Source organism: Balaenoptera ricei, chromosome 9, assembly GCF_028023285.1.
Source record: "Balaenoptera ricei isolate mBalRic1 chromosome 9, mBalRic1.hap2, whole genome shotgun sequence".
Taxonomy (NCBI): Eukaryota; Metazoa; Chordata; class Mammalia; order Artiodactyla; family Balaenopteridae; genus Balaenoptera; species Balaenoptera ricei.
In genome coordinates this window covers 15,311,576-15,328,016 of record NC_082647.1, presented here as the reverse complement: position 1 = coordinate 15,328,016, position 16,441 = coordinate 15,311,576, and the positions used below count along the sequence as shown (strand labels likewise).

Genomic DNA, 16,441 nt, shown 5'->3' with positions numbered 1-16,441 from the left:
TACAGGAGAAATAAAAGTTCTATAGATAGCAAAAAAAAAAAAAGGGTATTGAATTCCCAGAAGATAGAACACATATTCATTTGCTCATAACCAAACAACTGCCAAAGGTGGAAGAAAAGTACTTGGGGATTATCTACCCCACAGGGTTCCTGCTCCCTCTCACATCTCTCCCTGAGTGGACAACCCCGAGCTGGAGGCAAGTGGAAGATGTCCAACGATGAATCAGCTTCGGAGACTCAGAGGATCTCCAAGCACTCACCCCCGTGCTGCCCACGATCAGAAAGAGGGCAACGTGGAAACATCCGGATCCAATGGTCTCCACGGCATCTTCCACGGTGAATGTCTTTGACTCTAACAAGGAAAGGCAAAGTGAAAGCAGCAGCCTCTGTGGGAAGGGAATGTCTGCAGATTATCACTCACCCCAGAGGATGTTGCAAAACCAATTTGTTATTGTAAGAATAGTAAATACAGGGAAGAGGGGGAATTAAACGGTAACTTGAGGACCAGAGATTTCTATGATCCCCTTACCTTTTGGCTGTGGCTCTGGGGTCCCCAGGTTCAACTCCCGAAGGCTAATGATGGTGACAGGCTCTGTCCGCTTGGCTGCCATCTTCTAAATGGTTCAAATTCCCCACACGGCTTCCCTGCAGGAAACGGGAGGGAAAATGCCGGAAACAGGGGAAGGAAGAAGGAAATAAAATCTAGTGTATATTCTCCTTTAATCTTCACAGAAAATCAGTGAAGTAGTTATTATAATTTATCACTATTTTACAAGGAAAAACCTGAAACATGGACAAGTTAAATCATGGAGAGACTGAATGGCCAAATGAGAGAATTGGGCCCTGGTGGCTAGTAGAGGGGGTCCAGGTGAGCTCTTGACAGTTTAACCAATAGTGTCCTCTGACTGGGAATGAAGGTAGGCTTTGCTACAGAAAAATAATCACAATAGCCAATGCTTTACATCTTCATAGATCCTATGGTTTACAGTGTAATCATATGTTATAGCATGCTTTCTCACCTTATTTTCATTTAATTCTGACAGAAACCCACGGAGCACTTCTTTTCATCTCCCCCCCCACCCCTTTTTGGGTATTTAATCCTAAAAAAAACTTAACCCTAAAAATCGAGAGAAAAATAAAACAAGGAAAGCTGAAATTAGTGAAAAATTTTTTTCAAATGGCTTTAACATAGTAATTTAACTCTACATCCCTAGTGGGATAAACAGATATCCTAGTCTGTTCTCAGTAATTATACTGTTAGTAATAATGTTGATATCATTATTTTGATACTAGTACATATTGTAGGATAAAGCAATTATGTTACTATTATTAGGAACCAAGATTTTCAGTGTAAGAGAAAGAAGATACAAAAATCAAAGAAGTTATATAAAGACTTTATATCCTAATTTAGAATTGCAAATAGCAATATGAGTTCATTATGTATCATACACACACACACACACACACACACACACACACACACACACACACAAAGAAGAATGGTTGCAAAGAACTGAAGCCCATCAAAGACATCAAAATTTTAGGATTACTAAAATGATAATCTCACTGATCACCTTTGGAGAATACTAAGAAACCAACTCATTATTCTGAAAACTAGTAAATATCTTGCCTTTCTTGTACAGATTGTCTGTATTTCAGGGTAAACAAACAGTTGGTGAAAGAAAAGTATTTTTTAATTTCAGCTAAAACATCCTAAAGAAGGATAGAATTAAATTATGATTTTACAACTCCTAAAGAAATAATGGACCCAGGGAATGACCCTCAACGGCTGATAAACTACTAGGTGAAAGGCTGAGGGAGAACTTTACTCAGATGGATAAGACTTATAACACCTGAACCCAACAATGGCTCCTCATGCCACGGAAAGAGATGATCAGATGTGATGTTGTTCCTGATGAGATGCAGGAGGAAGGAAATACACAACATCACCAGTGAGGTACTCTCATCAAGAGAAATTGAACTTGAATCTGAACAAGCCCCTAGCTCTAACTACCAGTTTACACAGGGGATGAAGAAACATGTTAAACTATACCATGTGGATGCAATAAGAAAAATCCAGAATGCCAGAAGTTCTACAGGTTAATGACCCAACTTCTTCAATAAATAAATGGCAAGAAAAAAAGAGGAAAGGAGAACCTATAGACTAACAGAAAGGAGACAAACCAACCAAATAAACGAGTTAATTTGTTTGGATCCTCATTCAAACAAACCAATTGTAAAACAACAACAAGAAGGCAAATGAGATGAAAAAGAGATGATAGAAAATCAGGGAAATGCAAGCAAGTTTGAAAGTTTGATGATATTAGGGAATTACTGATGACATCATTAGGTGTGACAATGATATTATGGCCACAGTAGAAAAAAATCCTTATATTTTAGAGATACATGCTGAAATATTTACAGATGAAATTTGATGTCTGGGATTTGTTTTAAAATAATTCAGTGGTGGGTTGGGAATAGAGTGCAAAAGAAGGAGATGGGTGTATAGATGAAAAAAGAATGGCCATATGGTGAAAATTATTGAAGGGGATAGTGGGTATGAAACCATGCACCTCAGATTGGGACTTGAACCCAGGTGGCCGGGACTCGAACCCAGCCAAAACCCAGTCTTCCAACTGAGATCACACACCTGGTCTCAGGACTTAATGAAGCTCAGGTTCTTGATGTCTCAGCACAGAAAGAATTCACGGAGAGACGAAGCGATAGGTAAGAAGTGGATTTATTTAGAGAGAAACACACTCCATAGACTGTGGGCCATCTCAGAAGGTGAGAAAGGCACCAGGGTATGGGGTTGTCAGTTTTTATAGGAGTGGGTAATTTCATAGGCTAATGAGTGGGAGGAGTATTCCAGCTATTTTGGGAAGGGGCGGGGATTTCCAGGAACTGGGCCACCGCCCACTTTTTGACCGTTATGGTCGGTCTTGGAACTGTCATGGCGCCTTTGGGTGTGTCATTTAGCTTGCTGATGTGAGTGTGTACTGAGGCTCAAGGTCTAGTGCAGTCAACTTGTCTGCCATCTTGGACCCATTTGGTTCTAATCAGTTTATGTCATGTCCTCGGGCTATGTCATTCTTTCAAAGATTGTGCCCTGCCTCCTTCCCTCCTGTTTCAGATACATGGGGGTTTATTTGACTATCCTCTGCTTTTGAAGATGTGTAATATTTTTCAAAATAAATAGTTCAAAAAATGAGGTTCTGAGATTCTTAAGTAACTTTTCCAATGTCAGACCACTAGGAAGCAGCAGAATCAGAACTCAAAGATCCCCTTTCCCCAGAACATAGAAATAGCTGCAGAGCGGTTGTAGAGAAGCACGTCAAGGTCATCAATGTTTGCCAAGTGCCAGCTCTGTATCTTGTTGTGTGGGCTCCTGTGAAGACTTTGTAGGAGGGTCTGACAGTGTTCCCTTCCCTAAGAAGTTTTTAATCTAGCTGGGGACACAAAAGATACACATAAAAACAACTATACTGTAAAGTAGATATTATTTGTTTTCTTAAAACACTGTCACAGAGACACAAATATTCCCAGATGGGAGAGAAATCAATAATGCTCAGAAATGAGTTCATGAAATCCCCTCTCCCAAGGGAGACCATGAAAAGTACAAAAAGCTGTTATTTTCACAGAGTGGAAAAAGTAAAAATGATTGGTCTCTCAGCCCATCTGAGAGGCTGAAATTCACAAAGATACACTGTTCTAGAAAATCCTACTGCTCCCTTTCCAGAAGTCCAAATACCCTTTGGAGGGGTGTTCTTTATCTGGTAACTTTTAAAATAAAGTAGTTACAAGAAAAATCAGCTTAATTTGATTATAAAAAGGACTTCAGTACACATTAAAAATTGGCTCTATCATGTTTCGAGATGATAAACCACTAACTTAATCAAAATATGAAAATGAGGTCATTCAGTAAGAATTAGATGGTGGTGATGATTGCACAACCTTGTGACTCTACTAAAAATCACTGGATTATACACTCTAAAATGGTGAATCTTATCGTATATAAATTACATCCATTTTTTTTCTGAAGAATAGCCATGCCAATCGCAGTAGCCGACGTAAAAACCAAAAGTGATTCTGGCCATTTTTAGTGTTAAAGAATAAAAGAATTTAGTTTGGTGGGAAAATAATTTTTTAAAATCCCAGTAAGTTCATCTTAAGTTCAGTTACAACTAAAATGCTTAACAGTAAATTCAATATTCAATCAACACTTAATCTCTTCTACCAGTCAAGTTTTATGACTTCTCATAGCAGTCTAAACATGTTTTACAATTTTAACAATCATAAAGGCTTACGTTTTAGAGAGTAATAAAACAATCTCCAGCAAGTCTGCTTGCTAAAGTATTGAGTGTCAAGAAAAGAAACCCAGGAAATCTGCCACTTACTATTAAGTTTTAATTTGATGTGTGTGTTTTAACTGATTAGGTAGCTCCATGGGTCATAAATACCCTACATACTTTCCTTCTCTTATCAGCAAAGAGAAGTGATTCATCACAGAGCGCCTGGAGAGAAAGGTGTTAGGTCCAAGATAATTGCTTCAGTTTCTCTTCAATTAAAGCTGAGGGAATTCCCTGGCGGTCCAATGGTTGGGACTCCACGCTCTCACTGCCGAGGGCCAGGGTTCAATCCCTGGTTGGGGAAGTAAAGTCCCATGAGCCAAGTGGCACGGGCAAAAAAAAGGAAAAGAAACAAACTGATCACAGGAAGGGAGGCTCACATTTGCGATTTCATGTTTCTTGATTGAAGAGACTCGTATTATTTGGTTTCCATAATATGAAGAGAACTATGCCTTCAAGTTAAAGTGGGTTATTTTCCTCTATTGGATTTGCAAAAACCTTAAAGATCAATTGTGCCCACTGTAAGGGAAACAGGCACTGATATTGGTGGGAGGGTACATGGCTACAACTTTTCCAGAAGGCAGTTAGGCAAAGATGAAAGAATGTTGACTAAGCAATTTCACTCCTAGGAGTCATTCTAGTGAGGTAATCAAAAAGGTGAATGAAGATAAAGGTGTATGAAAGCTCAACACACTGTTGTTTTGACAACAGCAATGAAAGAATTGGGTACCACTTAAATGCCCACCAGTAGAGAAGTGACCAAACAAATTATAATACACTCCTGCAACAGAATGCCATTTAAAAGCTCTTAGGTGAAAGGCTATTTGGCGCTGAAAAGCATTTTCCAATATGTATGTACCTAATGTATGTATACAATGATCCCATTCATAAAATCTCATTTAAATACATACCTGCATAGAAATTTCAGGAGAAATGTCTGAAACTGTGTTTTGTCTTTCAACAAATATTTATGGAACACTACTATGTATCAGACAATAAAATATCATGAAAAGGGTTCCTGCCCCCAAAGCACTTACAGTCTAATGGGGGATAAAGGCAAGTATTCAGGTGGGAACCACATGGTCCCAAGGGTAGCAGAGGTTGCTTGGCAACGTAAGGGAGGCCCTGCTTTGCCGAGTCCTCGGACCCAGGGAGGCGACTCCTGAAAAACTGAGACCTGAAGGAAGAGGAGGATTTGACCAAGAGAAAAAGGTAAGGAAAGAATTACCTGGCAGATGGAATTTGGGGTGGCTTTTTCTTTCTTCTTTTATACTTTTCTGCATTGTTTGAATTTTTAGAAAGGCTATGTCTGTTACCATGAAAATTCTTTCTGGAAGAAAGGAACCAATGAAGATGCACAGTTGATGTGTCACAATGCTCCATAAGCCACTGTCCCCTGTGCCATGAGCCCCGCCTGCCCTCTATCACTGGGCTGGACCTACTGGGTCAGGATGGGCACTTGATCCGGAAACAATCAAATCACTGACTGGCCACAAGTCCACAAGGTGCCTAGCCTTTGCTAGCGGTGGGTGGTTGCGCAACATTGTGCAACTAAATTGTAAAACTAAATGCCACTGAACTGTTCACTTTAAAATTGCCTCAATGGTAAATTTTACGTTAGGTGTATTTTACCACAATTTCGAAAATTAAAAGAACAAGAATAGCCATTATATATGCAGTAGGTGTCTGTAGTAGATATAAACCACAAATTACAAGAAAAAAAATTAAGATCCTAATGGATTAATGGGAACCTTATATGAACAGGTTATTCACAAGAGGATATAGAAATTGCAAACAAAACTGGAAAACTGTTCATCTTCTGTAATAACTGACAAAGTTAGAGTAATAAAAATCCTTAGGTATCCTTTTATCCCTACTAAATTAATAAATGTAGGAAGGAAAGAAGGAAGAAAGGAAGAAGAAAAGAAGGAAGAGGGAAAGAGGGAAGAAGGAGGGAAGGGGAGAGGAGGGAAGAAAAGGAGGGATGAAGGAGGGAAGGAATAGGGAAGGGAAGGGGACGGATGAAGAGAGGGAGAGAAGGAAGGAAAAGAGGAGAGAAGAGGAATTAGAGGTGACAAGGAGGGAAGAAGGAGGAAGGAAGGGAGAGAGGAAGGAGGGAGGAAGAGAGGGAGGGAGAAAAGGAAGTCAGTGGCCATGGTGAGACTGCAACTGAGACTCTTCTGTTCCCTCATCTGAAAATAAAAATAATACCAGCTACCTGTGGGAGAAATAGCTTGCTGCCTTCCCAGTAACAAGTCTTCCCTTGGACCTTGCTTATGGGGTGGCCACCAAGATACAGGTGGAAGTTGTTAGGGAGAGCTTCTAAGAAAGCCCTCTTTTGCCCCTTTGCCTCCTCCCCGGATCATGGAGACGTGATGGCTGGCGCTTCAGCAGCCATTTTCGGTGGTGATACAAATGTGAAGTTGGAAAGATGGAAACTCTCGGCTAAGACTGGCAGAGCGTAAGCTAGAAAGAGCCTGGGACCTGACGACGATGACGTGGAGCTCTCCTACAAGCTTGAACGGTTCACTTCCAGACATGTTTTCCATGGGGAAAAAATAAAGCTCTCTCTCTTTGTGTGTGTGTGTGTGTGTGTGTGTGTGTGTGTGTATGTGTTTTCTTTAGGCTACTCAAGTGAAGCAGTGGGAGTAGAGAAGGAACAAAGAAATCTCGAACTGTCTGTGATCAACTGTAAACACCACTACGCTCGGACTAGCGAGGTATGTGTGATTTTTAACTGATAAACTTCCTTCTTTTAAGTGTGTTCTGAGGATTAAATGAGATAATGCTTGTATAATACAGCACAGGGCTCACTGCAACATAAGCACTCATGGTAGTACTGTTTCTCATCTCTGAATAAAGGTATCAACTAAACTTCTAAAATTTCACCATAATCACAAATCAAATACACTCAAAACTTAAGTTTTTAAGCATCTACAGAGTTATCAAATGTATATCTCTCCAAAGGCAATTATTGCTAATATTTGGCCAACCTGAAAACACCTTGGACTCAAATAAAAAACCACCCAAATTGGGGGAAAAAAAAAAAAAGTTGCTTGTTTTCTAAAATAGATTGATTAAATTTCAAGGGTCAGCTTAAGTGGTGTTAGGAAGCCCTCACATGTGCCATATGCCTGTTGGAACATAAGACCGAAAATAACCTCTCTAATCAGATATGTAACAGTGATACCCACCCAACCCAGTCACCTTACACTTATGAAGAGCACAACAAAACGGGTACTTTTCACTAAAAACGCACTTGTTCTACATTGCTTTCAATTGTAAAACCAGCATATTTTACAGAAAGAAAAACCTTCTGAACGTGGAATGGCCTGGCTGGTGCAGGGGTGCGGTGCTGGTGGACAGAAAAGCTGGCAGTCACGTGTGACCCAGACTCCACTCAGAGGAGCAAACCCGTTCAGTTTCGCCAACTGTAACATCAATCTTTCTCATGCCCAGCCCTTGAAGATGGTCAAGGCTCAGGTGCATTCCCAATGTCAGGGGAGGTTGCCAAGGGATGGAAAAAACAAACATATAAACTACCCGCAACAGAGAAAGTTCTCATTCCTGCCCTAGTAGGTTATACGGGGCCTTAAACCACAGGATTCCTTGGTGGGGGCATGTTGGTTATAGGGGTGCAGGGTTGTTGATAGGATATTGTCAGGATTTTGTTATTCACATCTGTGAATTATAAAGGGGCTTACAGGGCTTTCCTGGTGGCGCAGAGGCTAAGAATCCGCCTGCCAGTGCAGGGGACACGGGTTCGAGCCCTGGTCCTGGAAGATCCCACATGCCGCAGAGCAAATAAGCCCATGTGCCACAACTACTGAGCCTGCGGGCCACAACTACTGAGCCCGTGGGCCACAACTACTGAGCCCACGGGCCACAGCTACTGAGCCCACATGCCACAGCTACTGAGCCCACGTGCCACAGCTACTGAAGCCCGCACTCCTAGAGCCCGTGCTCCACAACAAGAGAAGCCACCGCAGTGAGAAGCCCACACACCACAACGAAGAGTAGCCCCCGCTCGCCGCAACTAGAGAGAGCCTGCGGGCAGCAACGAAGACCCAACGCAGCCAAAAATTAATTAATTAATTAATTAATTAAAAATAAATAAGTAAAAAAAATAAAGGGGCTTTCATTCCAAGTCATTAAGAGGATACTCGAATACTAACTCAAAGTTAACAGATATGAAAAGTATTCTCTTACTAAATTTTCTTGAGTTTCAGCCAAAAGTTTCATTAAAAAAGTCTTTATAAAGAGGACAAAATATTTTGGAGACGAACATGAGGAACGTTACTGAGAGACAGAGCTTGTAATCTCAACGCTGAAATAGAATGTTGGAAAAGCTGAGTTGGCATCTTCTGTTCTTTGGCTCCCTAAGTCATTCTAAATCCCTTCTAGCCTAGGAAGAGGATGGATGGATGGATAAATGCATGGAGGGATGGATAGATGGATAACCAGTCAGACCAATTCAAGAAAATAGGGACTAACATGGGGAAGAACACTCCACATCCCCCACTATCATTCCTGAAAAACTACAATCGGAAAGTAACCATTGCCTGCCTTCAAAGAACTGACATATTGGGGATTTACTGTGAAACTCAAGGGCTCATATGGAGTTCAGGCTTCATTCAAACAATTTCTAAGGAACTGATGGACATTTTATTCTATTGCATTTTGCTACACTTAATTTTTTAGCCAAAAATAATTGGGCCATGTAGAACTTTTTAAAACTGAACTTGTGTGTGTGTGTGATGTAATTTGTTTTGCAATATCATCAGTAAGAAGAGCGAAATTTTTATACTCCATCTGTATTCAGCCAAGTACTAATGGTCAAATCCCCTTGGCCCCCAGAGCAGAAAAAGTAAATCCAGATCTACGTTGCCTGTCGGAGTTTCTTACCTCCTATATCTCCTGGAAAGCTTTCCAGTTTCGGGCTCTTCCGCTCTTCCTTACTGCAGCTGAGTCTTACACAGAAGTTGGACCACTGATGGCCTCTTGGGGGCTTCTGGACTTCCCTTCCCAAGAAGCCTGGCTCGCAGGTCTTCTCCTCCCCTTTCAGCTTAGTTCTGTGAACAGGATTCTTTAAGAAACAACCCTGCATCCTGGGCGACTGAGTGACATGCCGGTCACACCCTCTTCTCAGCAGCCCTTCACCCAATCCCTTTGTAAAGGGGAAATTACATCTCTCATCGAGACAGAAAGAGGCTGCCAATCCTTGGAGGAAACTACTATGTCGTTCTCAAGAAGGCCGGGGATTTCTGAAAGAACAGGGGTCTTGGCAAGCAAGGGGCAGAGGGCAGCTTTGTTTTTTCATGCCTTTTCTCACAGCCATCACCGTTTAGAATTAAACGGCAAAAGGCTGTGACCCATCTAGGCATAGCGTAGTTTTAGATAGCCATTGAGAAGGGCAGTGATGAGCTGAGAGAACCCTGAAACTCTCTGGTGACCTTGGCAGCATGGGGATTTATGGACTTACAAGAACCATTTACATACTACTTTAGTCTGTCCTTTTCTTCGATCAATGCCATTGGCTGAGTACCTCATCCATGCTTGGTGCTCTTTGACCCCCAGCAATGTGTGGGACACTCCAGTTCCTGCCCAAGGGCACATGTGATAAAGTGTCAGAGTTGGAACTCATAGATACGAAGTCTTCTGACTCCAACTATATCATTCTTGAGCTCAACCTGTTTTAATCACTAAATGAATACTTGCTGAGCACCTGATTGTGCCTTAAATTGTGCTGCACAAGTCAGGACACCAACGTGGAAGGTGACATGGACGTTTCCTTGGGTCTGAACAACAACACTTGAACATGAACCCTGGTCAACCCCACTACACGGAGGGGCAGATGGGAGCTTAAAAAAAATAGAGATCTGTCCAAAAGGCGATTTTGCATTTGGTCAGATCTTCTGGAAATTTATTACAAGCTAGATACTATGTGAAACTGCTTTGTAAACTGTAAAGCACTACACCAATGTTAATGACACTTCATTCTACCAGTATAGTTACCATAAAGATGGTAATTAACCTGAATACAGGCTGTTCGGACTAGTCGATGGAACACATCTTCTTCTACATCTGGCTCTTGGAAGTTTGCCAGTGAAGATGCCTAAGAAGTGACTCCGGGGCCGACTGACCCAGAGTGCATCAGGGTAGATTGTCTGGCAGACTCCTTTCCGGCAAGCCATTTTCCAGAACTTGCTGAAGCCTACAGATGTCTTTCTCCAGTTAACTCCAGCACAATGTGCACTGAGAATAAACAAAATCACTGATGATATCATGTTGTCACACTTCATTCCGCAGGCAGGATTTAACAATTCGAGCCACGCCAGGGCCAGCCCTCCATCTGAACAGAGAACATTATCTGTTTTTCCTCACCTGGAGTGAAAATTCTTGAGAAAGTCCCTAATCCTGTAAAACTTAGCCCCAGACAAGGAAAAAAAAAGGTATTTGAGGAAGGAGGAAATGAGGAATAAAAAAACCCTAACCTTTCTCTAGGGTTACTTTGTGTAACTCTATTGGTTAGCTTTGGCCTATAATTATCAAGGTTAAATTTTACAGACTAATGTTGAAAAAAGACACCTTAATAACAAAGTGAATGGCCCAGAAGTTTAATTACAAGAAAACCTCAGTTTGGCACTCCCCTCTCCCCATTTCTCAATCATTCTAGGATTTGACAATTAAGACCCCTCATGAGGTTGAAATGACTTGCCTATGTAGTCTCTCTACGACATGGTTAAGTCATATCAAATCCCAAAGCTTACAGATAACATTACATGGCTTCCTCCCTCCGGTTAGCGAGAACAATCATTCCATCGACTGCCTTATGCAGGCTGACGTTAAAGACAAGACGAAACTCCTTCCATTGGCACAGAGACTGGTGCAGGAGGTGACCGATGGAAGAGGTGACTGCGGCCACCAGACGTGCAGCTACTGCTCAGCTGTCCCATCCAGGATTTGTTTAAAGGAGAATGGGGAAAACTTGTAACCAGCCCCGACGTAGAACTTGTTCTGGAACTCCACCCTGTTGTTAGGGGCAAGGAGAAGGGGGATTGAACACATAAACGAGAGGCTGGCAGCTGGAGGGGAGAAGCTGAGCATGTGTAAAAATCAAGCACCAGGTGACGAAGGCGCCCCAGGCTGGCAGCCATCACGGGAATCAGCCACCACAGGAATTCTCTGAAGCTTTTTTTTTTAAATCCTTCTCTTGCCTCCCTCTTACACCTTCCCCTCCCCCGACCCCGCTTCTTCCAGGCCTTTGCTAGTGGCCTCAAGGACCAGAGCGTGACCTCCCCCAGCTCCCACCAGCCGGGAAGCCCCTGCTAGGCAGTACAGTCCGAGGAGCTGGTGATGAGACAGCGTGTCACCAGGTCGTACGAGGTTTTTCATTTCCATCCTGATCTTAAACTGCGGGGCTTACGTGATTGCAGAACCACCAGAGCCTTGACTTTTATATTTTTATAACTTACATAACAGATATCATGTATGATCATTTCTGCTTTATTATATTGCAGAGTTCATTTCTTTAATGACACGGGGAGAAATGATGTTATAGCCTGGGGCGGGGGACCCTGTGATTCTCTCAACTCAACAGGTGAAGTGTAAAACCTTTTCTTTCTGAACAGTGGCCACAGAGGGAGGGAGGAAGCCCCAGGGTTGCTAAGGACAGCCTGGTTCAGGATGCACAGGGGCCCTGATGCTTCAGTGTGCACAGCACACTCAAAACTCTCGGCTGAAAAATCCCACAAGGACTCAGAGGCAAAGAATATACAAATCAATTTTCACTGCAAAGTAAAGGAGCTGTTACAGTGGAGGATTACTGGACTGAATGTCAATATTATGACATAGTATGAGTGTGTTTCGTGTTTGGTAATTGCAATCATTGTTGCTTTTGTTGTGGTCATCCATTTACAATGCTTGGTGTCAGTCTATTTATCTCTTGTAAAAATAAAATACAGCTTGTGTGTGTGTGGGGAAAAAAAAAAAAAAAAAACACTCTTGGCTGAAATGTGACTTGGGAGAGAGAGAAGCCTAAACAAATGTTTTCATATTCGTCAGCCCAGTGATGGCCGACAGTCTCTGGACACATCTGTGAATGTCAAGGGCCTCCAGTGAGCGCCTTCCTCCTGCTGGGTACCCTCCTTCTCTTTCTACTTTCCAAGAGTTTAGTCGCGGGACTTCCCTGGTGGTCCAGTGGTTAAGAATCTGCCTTCCAATGCAGGGGACGCAGGTTCGATCCCAGGTCGGGCAACTAAGATCCCACATGCCGCAGGGCAACTAAGCCCGTGCGCTGCAACTACTGAGCCTACACCCCACAGCTAGAGAGCCCGCGTGCTCTGGAGCCCAAGCGCCATAACTAGAGAAGCCCGCATGCTGCAACGAAGATCCCGCAAGCTGCAACTAAGACCCGACGCAGCCAAATAAATAAATAAATTTAAAAAGGAAAAAAAAAAGAGTTTAGTTGTCTGTTCTGTTGGTATAACTCCAGCACTCAGCAACAAAGGCCAGACATCCCAGATTTGCTCAGCATTGCCCTCTGTGAGCCTTTCAGATCCGTCATCTTACCAACAGTCAAAGCCAATTATAATAACAAATGAACATTTCTAACATGTCTTACAGAGCAGTCACTGTACATGTGTATATGCTCCCAGGTATTACATCATTTAATATCATACCAACAAGGGGACTACACTAAGGTTCCAAAAAGGTACGTGAATTGCTAATGTCACACAGCAGGTCAGGATTTGAACCCAGTTGGCTGGCCCCACAGCCCATCCTCTTTCCCTAGAGCACACTGAGAGCACCTACCCTACAACCAGTTCTTACCAGTGCAGCCGCAGGGCGTGCAGGAAAGCGGAGAGGCCCTCCATGATCAGAAGGATGGCTACCGTCAGAACAGCAAATATGGCAAAAATGATGAAGACCCCAATGAGTCCTCCCCAGCCTTGCACGCGAAGGCCAATGTTCATCACCATGGTCCAGAGCACTTCAGATAGTTCTGCAAGATGCAAGAGAAACATTCTCAACCACACGGTTTATCTGGCAAATGCAGATTATTCTTACACCATAATCCTGGACCTGCACACCCTACGACTCAGTAACTCCACTCCCAGGTGGAGAACACGGTCATGTCTGCCCTAGGGTACCTGCGTGAGACTGTCTACGCAGCTTTGGAGGAGCTTCCGTCAAGAGGACAAGTATATGATGGCATATTATTCACCAATGAAAGTGAGCAAACCATAGCTACTGGCAGCAACGTGAATAAATCCGAGTAACATCATCTTATGCCAAAGAAGCAAAACACAAAAGAATACATGTACTATGATTTGATATGCACTGAATGTTTGTTTCTCCCCCAGCCCCTCAAATTCATATATTAAAGCCCTAACCCCAAAGTGATGGTACTTCGGAGATGAGGGTGGGATCCTCATGATGGGATTAGTGCCCTTATAAGAAGAGATACCAGAGAACCTCCCACCCCTTCCAGGGAGATACTGTAATTACAGGAGTTTGTGCAAGGAAACAAACACAGCCAGAGCAGTCAAGACCACACTAACGCTGAGCACTTGTCTTTCTGCTGTAAGTCAACAATCAGGCTCACTTTCACTGCTTTGCTTTCTATCCCTTTAGCACACATTTTGGCCTGGCTTCTCTATTCTAGGCATTATGCCCAGTGCTGGGAATGCAGAGATAAAAGTCAGGGTCCTTGCCTTTCAGGAGCTGACAGTCTAGTAGGGAGACAGGCTAATGAGACAGAATTACAATCGGTGCTAGGATAGGGGCACCTCCAGAACCCAGGGGAAGGGCACCTTCCAGACTGGGGACCAGAGAGGAAGACTACCCGGGAAAGGTGCTAGCCAAGCTGAGTTCTGAAGGAAGGATGAGACATCAGGTGGGGAGAGAGTTAAAGAAGGGAAGAATTTTACAGGCAAGGGAGCTGCAGGGCAAACACACAGAGGGGCCCAGCTAGTGTGGCATCTTCAGGAGCCTCAGTGCAGTTCCTTGTGGCCACTGCACATGAAATGGGGAAGCGGGTGGGGGTAATCGGGAGCCGGTGGGGCATGGAGGGAAATACCAAGAGACAAGACTGGAGAAGCAGGCAGAAATAAAGAGGGGTTTTACAAAGTAAGTTGATGAGTCAAGATTCCAGACTTAAGTCATTCTTGGGGCTTGAATCTTTATACCAAGGGATGCAAGGGGCCTATAGAAACTAGGAAAGGCAAGGAAATAGATTCTCCCCAAGAGCTTCCAGAAAAAACAGACCTGCCAACACCTTGTTTATAGGACTTCTGGCCTCCAGAACTGTAAGATAGTCAATTTCACAGTGTTCTGAGCTGCCACATATGTGGTAATTTGTTACAGCAGCAACTGGAAGCTGATACAGAGGGTAACCATTCCAGCAAGATAAAGCCAGACCTACTGAAAAAAGTCACTTCTACTATGAAAGAAGAGCCATTCTTCTGGCCAGCACACCAGAAATGACCCAGAAGGCACTTTCACCTACAAGTACACTGCATCTGTTTCCAAAGGGACAGGTGATGGTGACCCCGCCAGACGGCCCACTCACTCACGTGCATGCGCCAGGCTGAGGGCCCAGAGCCGGAGGTAGGAGGCTGTGTTGGAAATGCAGCCCAGGCAGTACTCAATCGTGTGGATGGCCTGATGCACAAAGATGTCTCCAAAGTTGAACTGAAAGAGAGAATTTGTAATGCTATTTCATTAAGTACTTTCTACTCGAACGTATTACAAATGATACAACGGACGAATAAGGCCTGGACTCTGCTGTTAAGACATTTCCAGTTGAATGAGGGGGAAATAGGTATTAATATACTTGTAGAAAGAGAATGAGCAGCTCAAAGTAGGATATGGTGTGTGTGCAGTAACATTTCCCAGAAATGGCTGAAAAGAGCTCAAAGCAGCAGAGTGCTTGATTGGTAAGGGGAGCTGAGATTTGTGCTGAGCCGTGAAGAACAGGGAGGGAAAAAGAGAAGCCAGATCATTCCTGGTAAAGAAAATGACTCTGGGTAAGGAAAAGGCAGGTGGTTGGGAACATCATGAAGGTAAGTTTGGGAGAAAAACCATTTGGCTTGACTGGGAGCTTGCTGAGGTGAGGAGAGACTCAGCTGTGGAAGCTGTGGGAAAGGCAAGGATGGACACAATCGAGAAAACCACCTGGAATCATGAGGAACAAGTAAAAGTATCTCAATAAAATAAAGAAATATTGGAGGCAAGATTAATCTGGTAGAAAAATGGATCAGGGAAAGGATAGCCCATAAGCAAAAAAATCCAACTTGTTGATTACGTTAGTAATCCAGGTATGAGGGGAAAAGGAACAGTGCAAAGACAGCAGTAGATCATTCTTTTCTTTCATGTACTCTGATGTTATGAGGTGAACAATCTGACTGGCACCATCCCTGCCCTGAAGCAGCTCACCGTCCAGCAGGGAGAAGATGCAGACAGACAGTCAGCACACATCAGCATGGGAACTGCAATAACCAAGAACGCAGGGGTGTTGTGGGAACACAGGGAAGGGTCCCTCACCCAGCAGGGCCAGGGTCATACAGGGCTCTGAGGTCCCTGAGCCTGAATGGGTGAAAGAATGGCACTGGCAGAAATGAATAAATTGGAGAAGGGGAGTAGCTGATTCCCGGATGTGTTGCGTTGCAGGTGACAGCTGGCCATACAGGCTGAATCTCTCAGCACAGACCAGCAGAGCCACAACAGGCTCAGAGGAAAAGTCTGGGCTGGAAACCTGTGCGAGGAGTGAGAGTGGGAGCTAAGAGAACCGAGAAGATGAACAAGGGGAAGATCATGAAAAGAAGAACTGCCACCCTTAGGAAACATCTCAACTCAGAGATAAGAAAGAAGGAAACTGATGATGAAATGAAAAGGTCAAAGAACTGGGAGGAGTCACAGGGCTGCGGTCCAGGACGTCAAGGATGGAGGGATATCCAGGAAGAAATGGGGGTTGTGGTCACTGGGGGTTATAGTCAGATGCTATGGGGAAAAGACCAAAATCAGTGCCTCCCCCTCCCATTCATCAGTGAAAACAGCAGGGAGGAACTGAAGGGGCGGGGATGGGCAGAG

General features: G+C 43.5%; 2 protein-coding genes across 17 annotated transcripts in view; both read right to left on the bottom strand.

The window, feature by feature from the left end:
* SVOPL (SVOP like) overlaps nt 1-10,882 on the bottom strand; it is a 74,261-nt gene extending 63,379 nt beyond the window's left edge. For 6 of the 9 annotated variants that reach the window (XM_059933273.1, XM_059933274.1, XM_059933278.1 and 3 more), the window contains exons 1-4: nt 9,254-10,882; nt 5,577-5,678; nt 529-644; nt 260-351 (exon numbers count right to left, since the gene is read on the bottom strand). In XM_059933273.1, coding sequence (XP_059789256.1) covers nt 260-351; nt 529-610 — 174 coding nt within the window. In that variant the 5' untranslated portion in view covers nt 611-644; nt 5,577-5,678; nt 9,254-10,882. Of the gene's footprint in view, nt 1-259; nt 352-528; nt 645-5,576; nt 5,679-9,253 lie in introns of those variants that run through there. The other 3 variants (XM_059933270.1, XM_059933269.1, XM_059933272.1) reach the window with 3 other exon arrangements.
* Nucleotides 10,883-10,949: 67 nt separating this feature from the next.
* The window catches only part of ATP6V0A4 (ATPase H+ transporting V0 subunit a4), a 72,805-nt gene continuing 67,313 nt past the window's right edge, over nt 10,950-16,441 (bottom strand). For all 8 annotated transcript variants that reach the window (XM_059933260.1, XM_059933261.1, XM_059933263.1 and 5 more), the window contains 3 exons: nt 14,926-15,043; nt 13,181-13,352; nt 10,950-11,378 (listed from right to left, as the gene is read on the bottom strand). In XM_059933260.1, the coding sequence (XP_059789243.1) occupies nt 11,285-11,378; nt 13,181-13,352; nt 14,926-15,043 (384 nt within the window). In that variant the 3' untranslated portion in view covers nt 10,950-11,284. The remainder of the gene's footprint in view (nt 11,379-13,180; nt 13,353-14,925; nt 15,044-16,441) is intronic.